Genomic DNA, 18,287 nt, shown 5'->3' on the forward strand with positions numbered 1-18,287 from the left:
AATCGACCTCTTCGTTTCTTTTTCGCAGAAAATGCACAACTACCAGCTCAGCGAGTCCAATCACCTCAGAGTGTCATTCTCCAAGAGCAACATCTAACAAGAATCGCCACCGCACGAGCAGCAGTGGTACCAGCCCTACGCCCTAGTCCCCCTTTGGTCACCCGCATCGGTCTACGACTGATGTTCCCGCAGTTGGATCCGGTGCTCATCCGTTCCTGCGACGCTGTTATCGGCCGGCTGTATCGCACGCGAGACCCACATGGGACTGCACCGGCCATTTGGACTCCGGAGCAGCACATACGGACAGGCGCTGCCTCGTCCGAGCGAGCTTAGGACGCTCCCGAGGCCCAATTCCCTGTTGTTGGGACGTCTTTATGGCACAAACGTGTTTCCGCATCCGGTTGATTCTGTCGATACGAGGGTTGCTAGGGTGTTTCGTGATATACCAGAGCTGCAAGCGATGAAGCTAAATAACGAAGAGACGAATTCGCGACGGCCTTCTCGAAGGTAGTTTCCGGTGCTGGCTTTCGAACGCGTTAACGCGACGATTTCATAACTTTAGAAACAGATGAGAGATTTTTAATGACGAGAGAAACGCGGTGGAGTGTAAGATAAGGAGAAAGAGAGAGAGAGAGAGAGGTCGCAATCGATCGATCTATCATTCTCTCTCTCTCTCTCTTTCTCTCGTGAAAGCCAGGACCGTTGTGTGTGAAGAGGATAATACAAAAAAAAAAAAAAGAAAGAGAGAGGCAACTGAGACGAAGAGCCTGGCAGCCGAGCATACGTAGAGAAAGCACACATAAGAGAGAAAAGAGAGATTAGGATTAAACGGGAGCGAGGAAGCAGTATAGTTTGACGAACACAATTCCTCGACTCTTATTAAACAGAGTGTACACTAGGGAAGATAAGATATATATTATTGTACATGTAAAATTCACAATTGCGCGGCCCGGACCGCTACTCTAATTATCGTTAAGGATTTTTCAAAGTTGCGTGGACACAAAAAAAAGAGCGACCGTCTCGCGACAAGCGGGCGCGCGCGCACGCGTTCGCGCGATGGCTTCCGTATATATCGCAGGATCTTCGGAGACGAGTCTCCCGGTCGTCGACGTTATTCGTTCGACGAGCGGACACGAGAAAGAGAGAGAAACGAAAGAAAAATAATAAAGAGCGAAGGTGTGTCGTGCGATCGCGCGTGCGACGCAGTGGCCGGCAAGCCAAGTAGCGTTTCCCCGCGAGACAATCTTCTTGACATTCTTCTGACGACCAAACGAACCGCGCGACCGAGCGTACTTCCTCGTGGCTTCCGTTCCGTTCGAGAGCGAGACAATATGATCGATGATGCTGCGAGCAGTATCGAGTACGACGGAAATGACGTATTTCGATATAAGTTAAAAAAAACGGCCAATGTCATGTCGGGACCCTTTGCATGCTTTCACGAGGTACTCTACTACTTCGCCAACAAACCGATCGTCCTCATCGACTTCACGAGATTATGAAGCAATGTGGACAAGAGACGGACAAATCCGGGGAGAGAGAGAAAGAGAGAGGATAGCTTGAAGCGCCAAATTGGTTCGCTTTCAAAATTCTTCCGGATTTGTTCTCATCACAGTGATGACATTTATTCAACATGATTGGTCGATTCGTTCGTAAAGACAAAGTAATCGTTTAAAGTCTATGCGTGCCGAGAGCTACTCTCTATTCGGAGGACTCCGAACGCATCACCGGCCCACTTCGATCTACTTACGTTTTATGCTTCTTCGAGGACGAATCTCTCGCTCTCGAAGATATCTCCAGTATTCTCGACTATCCGGCGAAGTCGAACGCTTCTTAGAAGAGATCGAGGGGAGTCCGATCGCTCGTCGAGTCCTCCGCTCTGGAGCCCACCTGGACGCGACCGTCGCAGGTGGCATTTTTATAATTTGTACATTTCAGTTTCAAAATAAGTATTACATCGCACGCGCGCACGCATTTACACACATACATACACTCACACATTGCATCTGTCTCTTTACGAGACCATACAATTAGACATATATACAACATACACATATATACATACATAATCATGCAGGCGCGGCGCGCGAAATAAATGTTATCGATCGCCCCCTAATTTATACCCACAAACACAGATACACAGCGTATAAATAGCGAATATGCGCAGATTTCTTAGTTACAGTAGATGCTTAGGCATGTGTTAGGATCTTAATCGTATAGTAAGCGACTAGATAAGTAATTGACTAGGAGAGGAAGGAGTGAACCGTTGAACATATCGTTAATTAAAAGGTTTGCAACGTGCGGAGCGCGCGCGGAGAGTTTGTACCATTTATAGCAGATCGGCGGGTACGGCTCGGGACGCCTCGAGGATGATTCGCGACGATGGACGACATCCGCGCGAAGGGAGAGCGAGTGTTTTCTCTCTCTCTCTTTGTGTCAAGGATAAGTCTATCTCGCGACGAATCTCGATCCTACTGAGAGTTCCTGATATCGATGCATTCCTTGAATAAATCGGTTGTGAGAGGATGTACGCCGTGAGAACAAGCGAGTATCTTCAAGAAATTTTTAACTATGTGTGGAATTTAACGCGAGGAATAATATTCGAGAAGGCAAGTCATTTTCCGACTACGCGAATACGTTTGCACCGTTGGCTTCTTGTACGACGGGTCACGATATAGATGCATACACACACATAGATAATGCGAAAGGAAAACAAAAAAGAGTAACAAATTAGACTCGTAGAAACGTATTTGCGGGAACTTTGTAGAGAGGCGTGCAAAGCCGTAAAAATCGATCGGGACAGGGAACTCGTCGAGGAGCTTAAAAAGTGTCCTCGAAGTCGTGTCGAGAAGTCGTGCGAAATCGTTCATTAAAGGGACCGCGCGCGCATCCCGGCGAAGCCCGCGAATTTCAGTCTAATCGACGTTCTGTTGGAGTCAATTAATTAAATTTTACTGATATAACTGATAACTGAATATATAGAGGGAAGTAGAGAAAGAGGAAAGCAAAAGAGCGCGTGTTGGAAGGGGATTGTTGTGCGCAGGTGTAACTGAATGAAAGAGAAAGGACGAGAGCGAAAGAGTGTGAAAGAGAGGGTGATGGTGAGAAAGGGGTGTATTCGCGTGGGAGAGTAGCATCGCACGACTTTGACGGCTAAAAAAAAGGGGTTTCCAAGCCGAAACGCGCAAACGAACCCGTACATGGTAGGAAAGTGACGAAACTATATGAAAACAAAGCGAATGCCGGCCCGGGCATAGTGTACTGTTTGTGTGCCAAAGTAGGCTTAGCCGTTTTAATCTCTAGAACGGGGATCTCTTAGTGAGCCGGGTGTACGAACGGGACATCCTTGTTCGATTGTCGCGAGCGCCGACTTCCGGGGTTTTTTCTTCTCTCCCCCCTCCCCTCCCCTCCCCCTCCCTCTTCCTGGTATACGCTGATGTATAAGACAACAAAAGTATTTCCCGGGGTCGGCGTCTCGCCGATCGAGAAGTACCGACCAATCAGTGCTAGTTGTTTAGAGACGTAGCGAGTAGCCGGCATGAGCGAAGGGGCCAGTCTTTGCATCTATGATCTGTATCTCTTTTTCGGACCTCTGATACTACGCTATATTTACTTGGACTGCATTTATACATTCTTAACCGCGGACGCACGTTCCGAGTACACTTATCGCACGAGGGGCATTCACGCGAGAACCTACACACGTATACCTCAAATAATAAGACATACATACATGTACACGATCTTACACGATATCATCTATACATGCGCACACACAGATTCCAGCGGATATAGTTTTTCTACTTCGCCGGAATAGGCTAGATCTTTTACGTTTTAAATACCTCGTTTATATATTTCGCTGTGCATCGCTCTAAGGACATTCGGAGAATTTTATTCGACTTTATACAGTAATTGGATTTTATTTTATCTACTTTATTCGAATCATTTTGCGTGCATATATATATATATATATTTTTTGTAAGCGACTTATGTTCGTATAGCGCTAACGTTCGTGTCTTCTCGATTCCTATCGCGAGACAAAAAAAACGTAGCAATGCCACAAGGGAGGAAAGCAAAGGAGGGAGAAAAGAAGAAACCGTGCGAGAACTTTCGTAAGAAAAAAAAAGAAAAAAGAAATCGTACTTTCGGCACGATATCGTCTAAACCGTACCTGAACAACGCTCGAACAGAGTGTTTAGCTTTCGACCTCGAGCTCTTGTATTATCCTTTCCGCGAGTCGCAACGTCGAGCACCCAACACTCGCGCCAGGTTGTCGATTACACATTTCGTCACTTTGCCCGGTCAATTGATTTCTTAGCATTTACATTCCTGTGGACCCCACGTCCACCAACACGGATTCACATGATTACACACGCACACGGTAACCAGCAATGTGTACGCATTCAGCGTTTCCCTTTTTTTTTTCCTCGGAATCTTTTATCTCAAGTCGACGTAAAATCCAAAACACATTTCTTTCTTTTGCGATTAAAAAAGAACCACCACGCTAATGGTGACAATCAGCTCTTTTGCTCGTAAGAGGGGGGAATCGCGGCGCGAGATTCCTCCCGTTATTGCCAAAGTTTCGCAAACGTTCCTTCCGTAAGGGACTCATTATTAGAGTAGAATTACCGGAAACGGGGCAGCTATATACGGAGCTGTAGATCTCTACAGGGTGCCCGACGTTAGAAATCGCACAACTGTTCGGTCTATTTACTCGTCAAAATACGAAACACGGTCTTCTTTCGGCTCGGACGGTCCTCGCGTGATCCAGGCGCAAAAGGAAGGGAAGAGAAGTGCAAGAAGATGTGGCACCCTGTAGACTGATAGATCGACTATATCACTAGCTAGGTTGAGGGGGGCCGAGGTGAGGGTTGGAGTAGCCAGCACTCGCTACATGGTGTCGTAGATTATTCAGACTCCGAAATTTTCGCAGACTTCGTCGCGCGAGGAGAACGATTAACATGAATCCAGGATTCATAAGAGCTGATAGATTTTCCGATTGGTGCCCGCGCGAATCGACGGGAGTGCGACGAAATTTTCGTTAACGAAAAAGATTGATGAACAGACAACCTCCATCTCCATTGAGCGAAGATCATTTGAACATCGTGAGTTCTATGAGAGGATTCAGACGCAACTATATCTAGATGTGTAGTAGTTTCCCTCCCTCTCATCGAATCCTGCGTATCATCGTAGGTCTGTTCTCTTCAGCTGAACTGGCTGCACTTGCTCAGAGTTTATCTTTTTTCCTTTCAATGTGGAGAAGAAATAGGTCTGTTTTTTTTCAGCTGAACTAGAGCACTGGTTCAGCTTAAAAAACAGACCTAAGAAGATAAACTCTGAATCAGAGCAATCAAATCAGTTGAAAAGAAGACCTCATGTCTGTCGCTCGGTTCGGTCGACTTCAGTCGACGAGGAAGGATCACAAAGGTGACGCGGTGAGATATCGCACTCTGACCAAGGAAATTCGGGGTCTGGTAGAGAGCCACGCGCAGTAGACGAAGCTTAGCCTACGCAGAGGGTATACTACATAAACTATATATGTACACGAGCATACACAAGCAGATATAGACACGCTCCACGAGTCACACACTTACATACACACCATTTACACGGGCGCAGTGACACGTACATATACATCCAGCACACACTCACACACATACACGACTTATATCTACTATATATTTGATATATCGCATTGTAACAGGTGTGTCCAAAATGCGCAGCGGCTGCATCCCGATAATCTATATTTTATTAATAAGGGATAAGTATATATTATTATATTATAGAGTTACTAACGTGTTACACACACGAATTATCACATAAATTAGAGATGAGGTGAGATGAGATGAGATGAGATGAGATGAGATGAGATGAGATGAGATGAGATGAGATGAGATGAGATGAGATGAGATGAGATGAGATGAATCTATATATAAATATATTGTATAATGCGCAGCGGAGGGAAAAAAATTCAAAAGAGACCACACACAGGGCTAATTAGGAACATGTAAAACACACATACACACACACACAACGCGATCGAACAGAGGTGCACAAGTTATATGACGAGTTTTAAATGACTATATCTGTGCTATATCGTAGGTATATCGTTGAAATTCAGGAGATATGATCTGCTTGCCTAATCGGGGCCTTAGGCGTCGTTCACACACACACACACACACACACACACACACACACACACACACACACACACACACCGAGAGAGGAAAGAACAAATCTAAAAATACGCGAAACGCGAAGGGATGTTCATCATCATCTCTTCCGTGCTTTCGACGTTCTCTTATTAAAGACTTTTTCCGTGTTAGTGTTAAGACATCGAGAGAAGGACGCGAATCAGTTGTGACTCTGGAAGTCGCCGTTGGTTGTTGCGCGAACGACTTCTCTCTTCGATATCGAGAAAACGATCGGGATTGTTACGTTTGGGTGACTGACAGTAAGAAAAAAAACACACATACACCTTGAACACATACACACATACGCGCGCGCGAATACACAGACATACGGAGGGACGCAGCTCGAAGATAAAATAAGTATATTAGTTTATTGCGAGAGGTGAGAAGCATTTAAAAGACACACAAGGTCTTCAAAATGCGGACGATCACAGAGGACTTCGGCATCGATGGAAGCATCGACCGTAAGAGAGCAGGTTGTAATCAAGAATTCCGTACAAAAGATTGATGAATCGGGATAGCAATTTGTCCAACAAATTAATTATCAGAAAACATAATTCGAAAAGAAATATCAACATTTTAAGATTCATGTTTCACACTAATAGAATTATTTTTTTCAACTTAGAAGAGACTATTAATTTTTGAATCGTATTTAAAAGAGAGTGGTACTTAAAAAAATAATTATTGTTTTAATATCATATTACGTCATGATCGATTGTTACTATCTCGATTCTTCTCGAATACGAGGGGAATCGCGATCAAGAATCGCTGGAAAGTGTTTAGATCACCGTGCACTTGTTGATTGAGTAACTCGATCATTTTCTTGCCTATTCTTGCTTCTACAAGAATTCCACGATAGTTTAGATCCTGAAAACGAGGTCATTCACAAGACTCGCGAACGGATGAGCGCTCTTTCGATGATCGACCGTCGACTTTGTGATTTTCCGCGAAAGAGGGAGAAGAGGGGTTGGTCCTTTAGCCCCGAATTATTAGTAGAGTTTCACTCTGACAGTTTGAGTGTTATTACGTAAAAAATACGATCGCGCTGTTCCATGTCGAGAAGTGCCAGGTCGTCGCGTCGCCTAATTTTCACAAACTGACTTAGAATGTTAAATGTTAGATAATCGAAAGAATTGTGCGAAGTTATTATCGTAAGTATAAGAAAACAATGCGATCGCGTTGCTTGGCACTTTTCGAGCGTATTTCTACATTTTATCCGTGACACTCAAACGGTTAAAGGTGAACAATGAAGAGGGAGTCTCGATAATATGGGAATCGCTATAAATAGATAAACGTACAATTCAATGGAGCCTAATTTACGAGGTGATAAAAAAGTGAGAGCGAAAAGAAGAGAGCCCCCATCCCCTTCTTAAGATTAGACGACACCCTCGTGGTCGAGAATGTAGGATACGTTTGTTCTTTCTTCTCGATTAGCGCGCGTACGAGGGACGGTTGAATCACGGGAGACACACTTATACGTTATATAAGTCAGTGAGAAGTTAGTGAGAAGTAATTACTAAGCAGTAGTCGTTAAGCTCGACGGGAAACGTTGCTCGTGTGAGAGGTAAAAGGGGAGGAAAGAAAGAGTCCTCTGTGTGTTTAAATGGGGTGAAAAGAAAAAGAAGAAAAAAAAACCAGTTAAATAGCGTGTTAGAATCGTGTAGTAGCTCCTTTCTAATTAAGCCTCCAGACTAAGTAATGTGTATAGTTAAATGACAATCACTCGACTCTCTGTATCGACAATTGACGAAGGGAATCTCCGAGCCGTGATAAGCTGCCTATGCACCGAACTACCCCCCTTTTCTTCTCGTGTTTCCTTCTCTTCCTCCCGATTCGTCCCCCATCTCCTTTTTTCAGCCCCTGCAATAGAGACTTTTCCGATTTCCACGTAGACTTTTCCTTCTTCGAGAGACTTTTACCGGACTGGCGGACGAGTGGCGTTCCAATTTCGCGAGCTTTCAAGCCAACAAGTGTAAATAAAAAAGATGGACCTAAAATATACGTTGATTCGTCTCCGACTCGCGTCTTAATCACAAGACTTGCTTATATCCGAAAATGATCTAGATCGGTGTTTCTCTTCCAAAATGATTGTATTTATTGAACGGATAGTTTTTGGAGATATGATCGATAAATTTATCTTTCAACGATCTTGCTTAATATGAGACAATTTTATAAAAATCGTTTGTTTTTATAAAGATAGAATAGCATTTTTCTTATCGTTCTTTTTTGCATGTAAAAATTTTATAAAAAAGATCTCAGGTTTGTACATAAACTATTTCTTCGATATCGCTCTAGCTCCTCTTTTTTCGCAAACAAAAAAAACTTCCAAGTCGATCACCTGTCAGCTCTGCCTTTCAACTCTCGAAACTTTCCAAATTCCGTGCCCAGGAGGATCCTTGGTTTTCTTGCACGTACCTTCCTTCTTTCCCTTGTCTCACAGTCCTTCTTCGATCCGATCGACAGCTGATGACAGATCTGCGCGTCGCATTTTCCACTCCTGCTTGAAAGAAACAAAATTTCTCGCGCGAGATCGCGTCATCGAGATATCGATCGATCGGCGAGGCACGCTTTGAAAAAAATCTGATAAACTTCTGAAAGATATATATGAGGGGAGAAAACCAATCGTGGGCCAGGAATTGCGTTGCAAGTCACAATCAGCTCGTCTCCGGCAAAGCAGACAATTTTCTTTCGACGAGAACCATTGTCAGAGCGGGCGTTTTACGGTTAAGCTCTTTCTTAGTAAGTTCAATTAGGGATTAGTCTATCGGTAGGGAGACGGAGATCGCGAGGGATGATTCTTTTCGTTCGTTGCGCTTGCACATCCGCGATGCGAAATAGCGAGGAGCGAAGGAGCGCGTTAATAAGCGGGAGGGTAAATTGAAAAAAAAAAAAAAGACGTAAGTAAGAGGAAAAATCAGGGACAAGCGAGAGAGGAGGAGAGATTCTCGGATCGTCGAGGAAAAAGAAAATTAAAAAAAAAAAATAGGGATCGACGAGAGGCGATCTTTCTATTATCGATCAGCATTTACGAAGAGAGACGCGCGCACATCCACACGTTCGCATTTATCACGCGTACACGTGCACCGTATATTGTATAGTTATACAAGAGACATATACATACACAGATACACGAGGATTTTTCTCACACGTGTGATCACGTACGATTGACGATCTTCCACGTGCCTTCTTCGGCGCGACACGCTTACACACGTATAAATGAAAATCACACACATACATTGCATACGTACGTACAAAATGTACGCCGACGCGATATATTGTTAACATTATCGCCCACGACCTTTTTATAGCTCGACTCTTGGACCCCAACCCTCTCTTACGAAAGCATTTTTATTTTCTCGATTTTTCCGTCGACAGATCTGGAGGCGCTTTCCGATCTCCAAGACGTCATCGATCGGATTCAAGTTTCCCTGAATTTTTTTAAATTTCCGTGCGATAACATTTGATTTTTTTTATTTTACGTATTTATTTTTAAGTTTTGATTCGAGACGTAAGTTAGGCAATGATAATTTTTATATAAATTAGTAATATATAGGATATATACATATATATATACATATACGTATCCTTCGAATCTCATCGCACGTAAATAATTACTCTTATGTTCTACGTTATACTTTTGATATGTGTTTAAAATTTTCATACATATCATTAGCGAAAAGTTCGATTGTACATCTTCCAGGTCTGTCCACATTATATATATATATATATACTCGTATATATATATATATATAGTAGCGTTTTACGAGTATCCCGTTCCCGGACTTTGACATTATCGGTATTATCATCGTTCACTACTTCTTCCCACTGTGAAGTTATCGATTTTTTTGCGTTACTCTGCGCTTCTTATCTTTTACTTTTAATCTTACTTTTATACCTTTTAATCGTCGCCGGTTGCCTATTATCACCGCCACTGCGACCGTTACTGTTATTTTTAGCGCTAATTACTATTAATTAATCTACTCTTATTGTAATTACCTTATTCTTACGTTTAATGAATTCTCCCTTTTTCTTCCTTTTTTTAATTTTAGAATTAACGCAGCATTTGATTACGTGCCGAGAGGGAGACTGTTCTTCTCTACGCTAGAAACACTCTTTAGATCGTACAATTTCTGTGTAATCGTCCCAATTTTAGTTTGTCTTCTCAGATTGTCACTCTTTAACGACGCTATTTTCTCATCTATCATTACTACTATCGCTCTACTTTACTCTACTCTACTCTGCTCATCATCATTATATTCGCTCTATATTCATCACTTTCTACTGTAACTTTTACCCTTTCCGCTTCGCATCTTTTCTCCCTCTATTAGAAAGTTGGAAAAAAAAAACGGTCCGCATTGCTCGCTCATTAATTTTATTCGATTGCGACATAGGAGAGAAAATTGCAGGGTTATTAAAAAGATAGGATATTTATTTAAATTTCTTTACGTTATTCGAAATTGATAGCAATGGGGATCGCATATAAAAATATACTATATATCTCTGCGTTTAGCCTCTATCTCATAACTATACTATATTTTCCTCCTGTCTCTTTCTCTCTCTTTCTATCTCTCTCTCTCTTTCTCTCTCTTTATCATCTACATATTTCTCTCTATCTCTCTTAATCTTTCTCACATACTCTCTCTCTTTCTCTCTCTCTATGCATATATTATTATATATTGTATACACATCGTATGTTTTATAATACTATACTTCTATTCTTATCATTAATTATATTACTCTACTATTGTATTACTCTACTATTACTATTATGAGTGCTGCTGTTGCCGCTCCGCGACCAATGTTTGCTCTTATTATAACAAATGCGTTTTGCGGCTCATAAGTAACTGTCGTATGTCCTTGCCTGTTCTTTACTTTATCTCGTTTTAACGAAATGACATGTTTTAACCCGAAATTATTCCCTTTTTTTATTCCCTCCTCCTCCACTGCATCCGTTTGGTGTTACGAACCTTTCTATACCCTTTCTCTATCACATATTACCTTTCTTCTCCCTTTACATGTTTATTTTTTTTTTTTTGCATCCCCCTTCCCCATCGTCATCTCTTTATCCCCCGATATCACCGAGTGTCGAAGCGAGAATAAAAAGACTTCGCGAGCGAGCGGGACGAAAGTACATATACATATGATTAATCCGATTTGTCAAGAAAAACGATTGAAAGAAGAAAAAAAAAATAAACCTACCCGTTTTTTGTGTTTTTTCTGTGTATCTCCGGCCACTTACCCCCTTCTTTTTCCTTCGTCTCCCCGAACTATATTTTTCACGTCGCGCGATATTCTCTGCAGAGGGGGCGACTTAATGAGCTTCGAGTTGATTTATTCCGAATGCGATTTATTTTTTTTACTCCCAAAGGGACGCGCGATATTATATATTATACATACACGAAGAGAGAGAGAGAAACGCGCTTTATGTCGCCCCCTTTCGCGCGCTTTCTCACACTTCCGCTCATGATCCCCACTCTATTTTATTTTTTATTTCATTATTTTTTTACTGTACTATTTTTTCGTTCACGTGGCGACCCTTATAATTTACATACGAAGAGAAGATGGTTGAACTTGATATTTCGTACCTTTCGACGCGTCCGAAAAATCTTCGTTATCAGAAAAATACAAAAGATGCGCATAATTAGCAAATAAATCGAAGTAAATCTTTATAAGACAAAACACATTAAAACTATGTATTTTTTTAATATAAAAGATTTAATTTAACATTTTTTGCGCAATTAAATGAGATTCGCGTATCCCGAAAAATGCAAATAAGATCATGTCCTTTTCTTAATTATGCGCTTCTTTCAAAAAATAAAAATTGCCACGATATTGTCTTGGAACGTACAAGATTCTTCGGCGCGTTTGAAGCTCGAGAAACGGAAATCCGCCGTTCGGAAGTAAGGGAGGAGGATTTTCTTGCGCACAAGAGAGAGCTCGCCCAAAACAATCATTAGGAATTGTGCCTAGATGTTTAAAACACTGTATTCTATGGGATCAACGTCATTACCTTTTTAAAGAAACGAGGAAGAATGTGCGAAGAGTGACGAGAAAAAGAAAAAGAGAGAAGGAGAGAGTGAGAGAGACATAAAAAAAAAAAATAAATAAAAAGAAGCAAGTGGCGTTTAATGTGGTGATTAAAGAAAGAGAGAGAGAGCGGATGATTGCCTATCGATCTCAACAGAGTAATTTATAAGTGCGTGGTATTTCCGCCGCGAGATCGATCGATCGAATCGAGATTGCGAGCGCGATCGGAATTGTGCAATTGTTTTACTCCGATGGCACAAACTTTTGCCTACAGATATATCTATATATACATATATATATATATACACACTTACACACATTTCCGATAGCCAGAGATCACTCTCGATGTCCATCCACGTTTCTTTTCGCAGCAGATTTTCAAATAAATATCGAATCGAGTCGTACTGTTAAAAATAAGAAAAAAGAGATATTAAAATGATGATTGATTATCGAGCAAATATTAAGATTCCTGTTTGACAAAGAGATTGTTCGACAAAAAAATATATATACAAATATAAAATATATTTATCGAATAAAAAATGCATATCTTGTTGAAGGAATTATATTTTGCGCAATTTGGGAAATTAATCGCCCACCCTTTTTTCTCTCTCTCTCTTTCTCTCTCTTTCTCTCTCTCTCTCTCCCTCTCTCTCCATCGGATGGACGTCGCGTTTGTCTCTGACGAGCTTGACCATTACCATACTAAGGTTTTGTATTGTCGACAAGCTGCATAATTCTAAGTCTAGTGGCACTCTATAATTTCATATTCCATATTATCATGTTCTACTTGTACCTCTAGCGTTCTGTATATCTATGTAGCTCTACATCTGTCTGTATACTATATACATGCTATATATATACACTCTTTATCTCTCAATGTATATATATGTACTGTACCCTATATCCCTCTTTTTCTATCGTCTCTCTAAGATTCTCGATCCGATGACGCGCTCTTTTTGCCGGCTCGTTACAAAGGAAATACCTCACGTTACTGTGATATTGTGCAAAATCGCGATATTCATATTCAGAAATGTAGCAAAATAACGTCTAGTGTTAACATTATAGCTTCGATCTCTCTGTGATGATATTTTTATTCAATAATTTTCTCCTTGCTTTAATATCGAGTGACGTTTCATATTTTTTTTCTCAAACATCGTAGTGCATAACAATTTTCGCGAATAAATCTAGAATTTAGCGATATAGATTGAATTTTTCAATTTTTTTGCAGAGATCTTTTTCTCGTGAGAGGTCTTCTTTTTCATTATCGAATTTGATATCCATTTCAGTTTCTCTTCTCCCCGATGACTTTTCTTCCAGCTCAAAAACTGATCATCGAACTATCGCTATGCTACTGCCTGTCGTCGTGTTCCCTCCTTCGCCATCTACTTCGAAAGGCCTGCTCTACTACTACTACTACTATTACTATTACTACTATTACCACTGTTATTGTAATTCTACTATTATCACTATTACTGTCACTGGAACTTTTCAGCACGTGGACACTCACTGAGGCACTATTATGTCGTTATGCATGAGAATCAACTTTTCGCATTAATGAGACACGATAATCATGCTGCCTTGCGTCGATTATGTCAATAAAATGTAATTTATCATTTTTTCTGTGACAGTTTACTCTTTTATTACATTGATATATATTTATGATATTTTTTTTTATTGTAATTGATTTAGAACGATTTCAAATGAAAAATAATTGAACATTTATATCAAAATCCAGGGTTGGGTAATAACTAGTTAATTAATGAAAAGTGAAAAAAAAAGTTAAAAAGTCAATAATTTTTAACTTAGCTTAGATAATTTTAAATGTATTCATTTTTAACTTCAACTACTTATTTTTTACCTTAATCTTATTAACCTTTTCAAGTTCAATTTTTTTTATCCTTGAATATCATTATTGTTTTTTTATTAGTTACAAACGTATTATTTTTAAAAATTAAAGTATTTGTAATTTTAATTTAAAGTACCAAAAACTATATTTCTATATAAAAATCAAAATTTCTTTGTTATTATAAATTTTAAAAGAATGAACAAACAAAAAATTCTAATTTAATATAAATAATATTTAAAAAAAAATAAACTTTTGATTTAACTTCAGTTAATTTAATCTTAACTGAGTTAACTTTTGTTCGTGCAACTTTCAACTCAACTAAATTAATTTGAAGCACTTAACTTGAACTTAACTTATTGTTAGTTTAAAAAAAAAATCATTAACTTACCCAACCCTGTCAATATCGAAAGAACGACATGGAACCGAGAGTGCCTGCTGTAGTTTCCGACTGCTGGACGAAATCTTTCTTCTGCATGATGCTGTTCTCTGTATCATTGTGCTCACACAAGACACACAGACACTCGCACAAGCAGTATACATATATACTTGGAATGCATTTTCGAAATGTACAAGCTCGATGTCCGCGGCGTCTTTGATTTCTTTGATCGAGACGAAAGTATAAATTATAAACGATAGTCGGTCTATAGTTGATCACAGTTGATCGCCTCCTCATCAAATCATCATCAATCGTATACGTGTGCTATACGCGCGAGGGCTATTTCGCGTAGAAAAATTAATTAAGGCGTAGGCGAACGGATTTTCAGATTATGCGCTTTATCCGTGACGGGGAAATCAAACGTGACGAAACGTGGAAGACAAAACTCGGGCTCTTCTCCGAAATATTATTTCGCGAAAAGTAGCCGAGTGTTTTCCGGCATCTTCCGTCGACGTTTAAAAATTCGCATTCGGGGAAGCATTGGTCGCAGTAGGTCTGTTTTTTTCAGCCAAACTGGCTGCACTCATTCGGGAATTTATCTCTTTTACTCCACATTGCAGGGAAAGAGAGAAATTGTGAACTATCGCTACCAATTCAGCTGAAAAGAACAAACCTAGTATGTTAGAAAAAAATTATATCATAGAGCACGATAGAGTGCGCGATATATCGCGAGATATATATATATATATATATATATATATATATAATATATAATATATATATATATATATATATATATATATATTATATATAAATATATATATAGTATGTGTATAAAGTCCCTGTATTTCAGTGTTCCGAAATTAGTAGAGAAAAGAGAGCGACGATTGACACTAATGTTAGGCCACACAAATTAACGTAGTTTCTAAAGTATATAAATATAAGAAAACTATAAATATTATCTCTGTTTTTTGTTTCATCTGACGGAGAAGTCGGAGATCTCTCATTCTTTTCGTGGAGGAATGATGTATCTTTTGTGGCGTATCGATAAATTCACATTTGATTTATTTGAGAAGAAGAAACTGCGACTGTATATGTGACAGCACAGGAATATTTTACGACATTCCATTTTATTACATCGTACGCTTAAATACAGAATAGTAAATATTTGATTTCATGAAAACTAAATATTTTCAGAAGAGACGAGAATAATAAGCGCACATTCCTTATTTATATTTCTCAATGATAATACTAATGAAACAAAGATGTGTGTTCAGAAAACTAATAATAATTAACGTTTTATGAAAATAGAAAGTAATAATTACACGCTTTTTGTACTCGATACTTAAACTTTGACTGTGATAAAAATCGGAAGAGAGCAAAAGATTAATTGTAAATTTTATTTCTTGAATATCGATCAAGAATTTAGCGATACGCTGCAAATAATTCTGCGATGAGGCTAAAAGTTTCGCAGAGAAATTTCGACTTTCTTCGATAGATTTTTCTGTATAGGCTGTATAGAAGTATACTATAATGAATCGGTTTAATGACAAGATGACAAATCAAACTTGATATTTTCTCTCTCGATTAATTAAGTATTTTAGAAATTTCCTACAGGTATATAACGATTAAAAAAAAGTTTGTAATATTTTTTGAAAGTAAAACACAACAGCGATATTTTCACTATTATACTATATTTATTTGAAAATATCGCTGATAATAATGACACAGTCATAGCTCTTAATTATCGCTATTTATTAGATTTATATTATTTTTCTAAATTGGTTTTAACGTTTCTTTGTGCGACAAAGAATTTTTCTCACCTTGACGATTTTTTTTCGTTTATCAAGCAAATAACAATTTACCTTTTTCCGGTGTACTGTGCGAATGACGATGAAGAATTAAAATACGGGCGCGAAAATTAATATTATTTAGGAGAGAGTGTGTGTTGTGTGTGAGAGAGAGAGAGAGAGAGAGAGAGAGAGAGAGTTCTTTTTCGAGTCGCCTGTAGGATGATTAAAAGTTTTTTAGAAACGAGTACGAAGTCAATTGTTCATATAATTAACGTGCAACAAAGAAAAACGTGCGCGCCTTTCGACCAATCGAAATCGTCGATACGTTATGATTAAGTCAGGGCGAGAAAATTACTCGAGCTAATTACATTCACGCGCGCATGCAGCGGTGTGGACACTTCTAAATATATATATATATAATATATATGTATATATATATATATATATATATATATATATATATTATACATATATACACACGACACGAACAGGTCATACTCGTAACACACACACACATATATGCGGAGAAGAGGGAGATTATAATAAATATAGCAGAAATTATATAGAGAGCATTAAGAGTAATAAATTTTATCGTCGCCCAGGTAAGTCGGTAGTTTCGCGAGATGTATAGCAAGAGAAGTATATAATTAAGAAAAAAAGAGAGACTTATATATCCTCGATGGGCCGTGCGTTGCGCGTCGCTTTCTTCCGAAAAACCCCGCAAAAACCGGCCTCGAAAGAGAGCTGAAGAATTTCTCGAGAAACGCCAAGTATCGTGAAAGAAAAAAATCAAATTGCCGCATTTTTTATAAAATGAGAGAATACACGTGTAGGGTTCGATCGGTTTTTTTTCGCGAAAACCGATCGCACTATTGTCTGTCTTGATATGTATATGACAGATTTTTATCATCAGGTTCGACGCGCATACGTCGGTCCGTGCGTTTGATTTTTTCGTTGATATTTAAAAGAGTTATACCGCCCACACACACACGTGAATTTTCCAAGATGCGCCGTTAGATCGAGAGAGAAAGCGAACGATGCAGACGATGCAGCGTGGTGCATCAGATTCGTTAACGAGGGAGATATGGAGACCATGTCGCGGAAATTGTCTTTCTTTAGCATATACAACAGTTCCGTATATAAAACAGATAATATATAAAAAGTATGTGACACATTTCGCAGTGAATGTCAAGAGAATTTAATACAAATTTGAATTGTAGATTAATGGATAAAAAATTAAGCAACACGTTTTTCTTTCTCTACAAAATCGCTCGTTCACCAGATTCTAAATGGAAAAAAGTGGACGACTCGAAGGTATTTTTGCTGTTCTCAAAAAAACATTAAGGATGTTGAGGAACGATATATTAAGATGATAAAAGTGGTTGTTTCAAGTTTCAATTAGAGAAATTGTCTCATTCTTTTAATACTGCTCACGAGTAACTTTAAGTACATATTTTAACTTTTGGAAAAAAAAGAAAAATATTCCGATTGTTGACATGTATAGTAACGAAATGAAATGAACCGCGATGAATGTTCATAGTAGTTTATGCCTCTCCAATTCCATTTTCGATTTAATGTTTTGCTCCAATTTATATAAATATATAAGTCGCGAAATATAAAAGATCCTTTTGAAAGCTGCACAGATTAATAAAATTAGCTTTTCGGGACATTTCTCGAGCGAATTTTGATCGCAAATTTTATTGAACCGTGCAACTTTTAAGACTCATAAATATTCGATGAAAAAATTACAGCACAAGCAGCGTCCACAGGTACAAAAATATATATCCGTCAGAAATGAAACCAAAATATACTTTGACACATGCATCTTCTAATTTAAATATTGAACATTAAGCATTGAATATTGCATTCGCTGGTGTAGCATATCGGAAGAGAGGAAAGAGAGGGGGCAGAGAAAATAGATAGAAACCGAGGGGAGATTATAAACAGATAGTAAGTAAAGAAACAAAAAAAAAAGAAAAAGAAAAGTACGCGCGCGAAGAGGATCGGAGGGTATCGATCATCCGAGCTTCTCGAAGTCAATGCGTTTGACGTCTAGAACA

At 39.1% G+C, this 18,287-nt stretch overlaps 1 protein-coding gene across 11 annotated transcripts in view; it reads left to right on the forward strand.

The window, feature by feature from the left end:
* The window catches only part of heph (polypyrimidine tract-binding protein 1 heph), a 386,169-nt gene extending 373,080 nt beyond the window's left edge, over positions 1–13,089 (forward strand). For all 11 annotated transcript variants that reach the window (XM_085490344.1, XM_085490352.1, XM_085490358.1 and 8 more), the window contains one exon: positions 29–13,089. In XM_085490344.1, coding sequence (XP_085346470.1) covers positions 29–97 — 69 coding nt within the window. In that variant the 3' untranslated portion in view covers positions 98–13,089. The remainder of the gene's footprint in view (positions 1–28) is intronic.
* The last annotated feature ends 5,198 nt before the right edge of the window (positions 13,090–18,287 follow it).

The sequence above is a fragment of the Nylanderia fulva genome, unplaced genomic scaffold (genome assembly GCF_048542155.1).
Source record: "Nylanderia fulva isolate GAGA-0341 unplaced genomic scaffold, ASM4854215v1 Scaffold1, whole genome shotgun sequence".
In the NCBI taxonomy this organism is placed as follows: domain Eukaryota; kingdom Metazoa; phylum Arthropoda; class Insecta; order Hymenoptera; family Formicidae; genus Nylanderia; species Nylanderia fulva.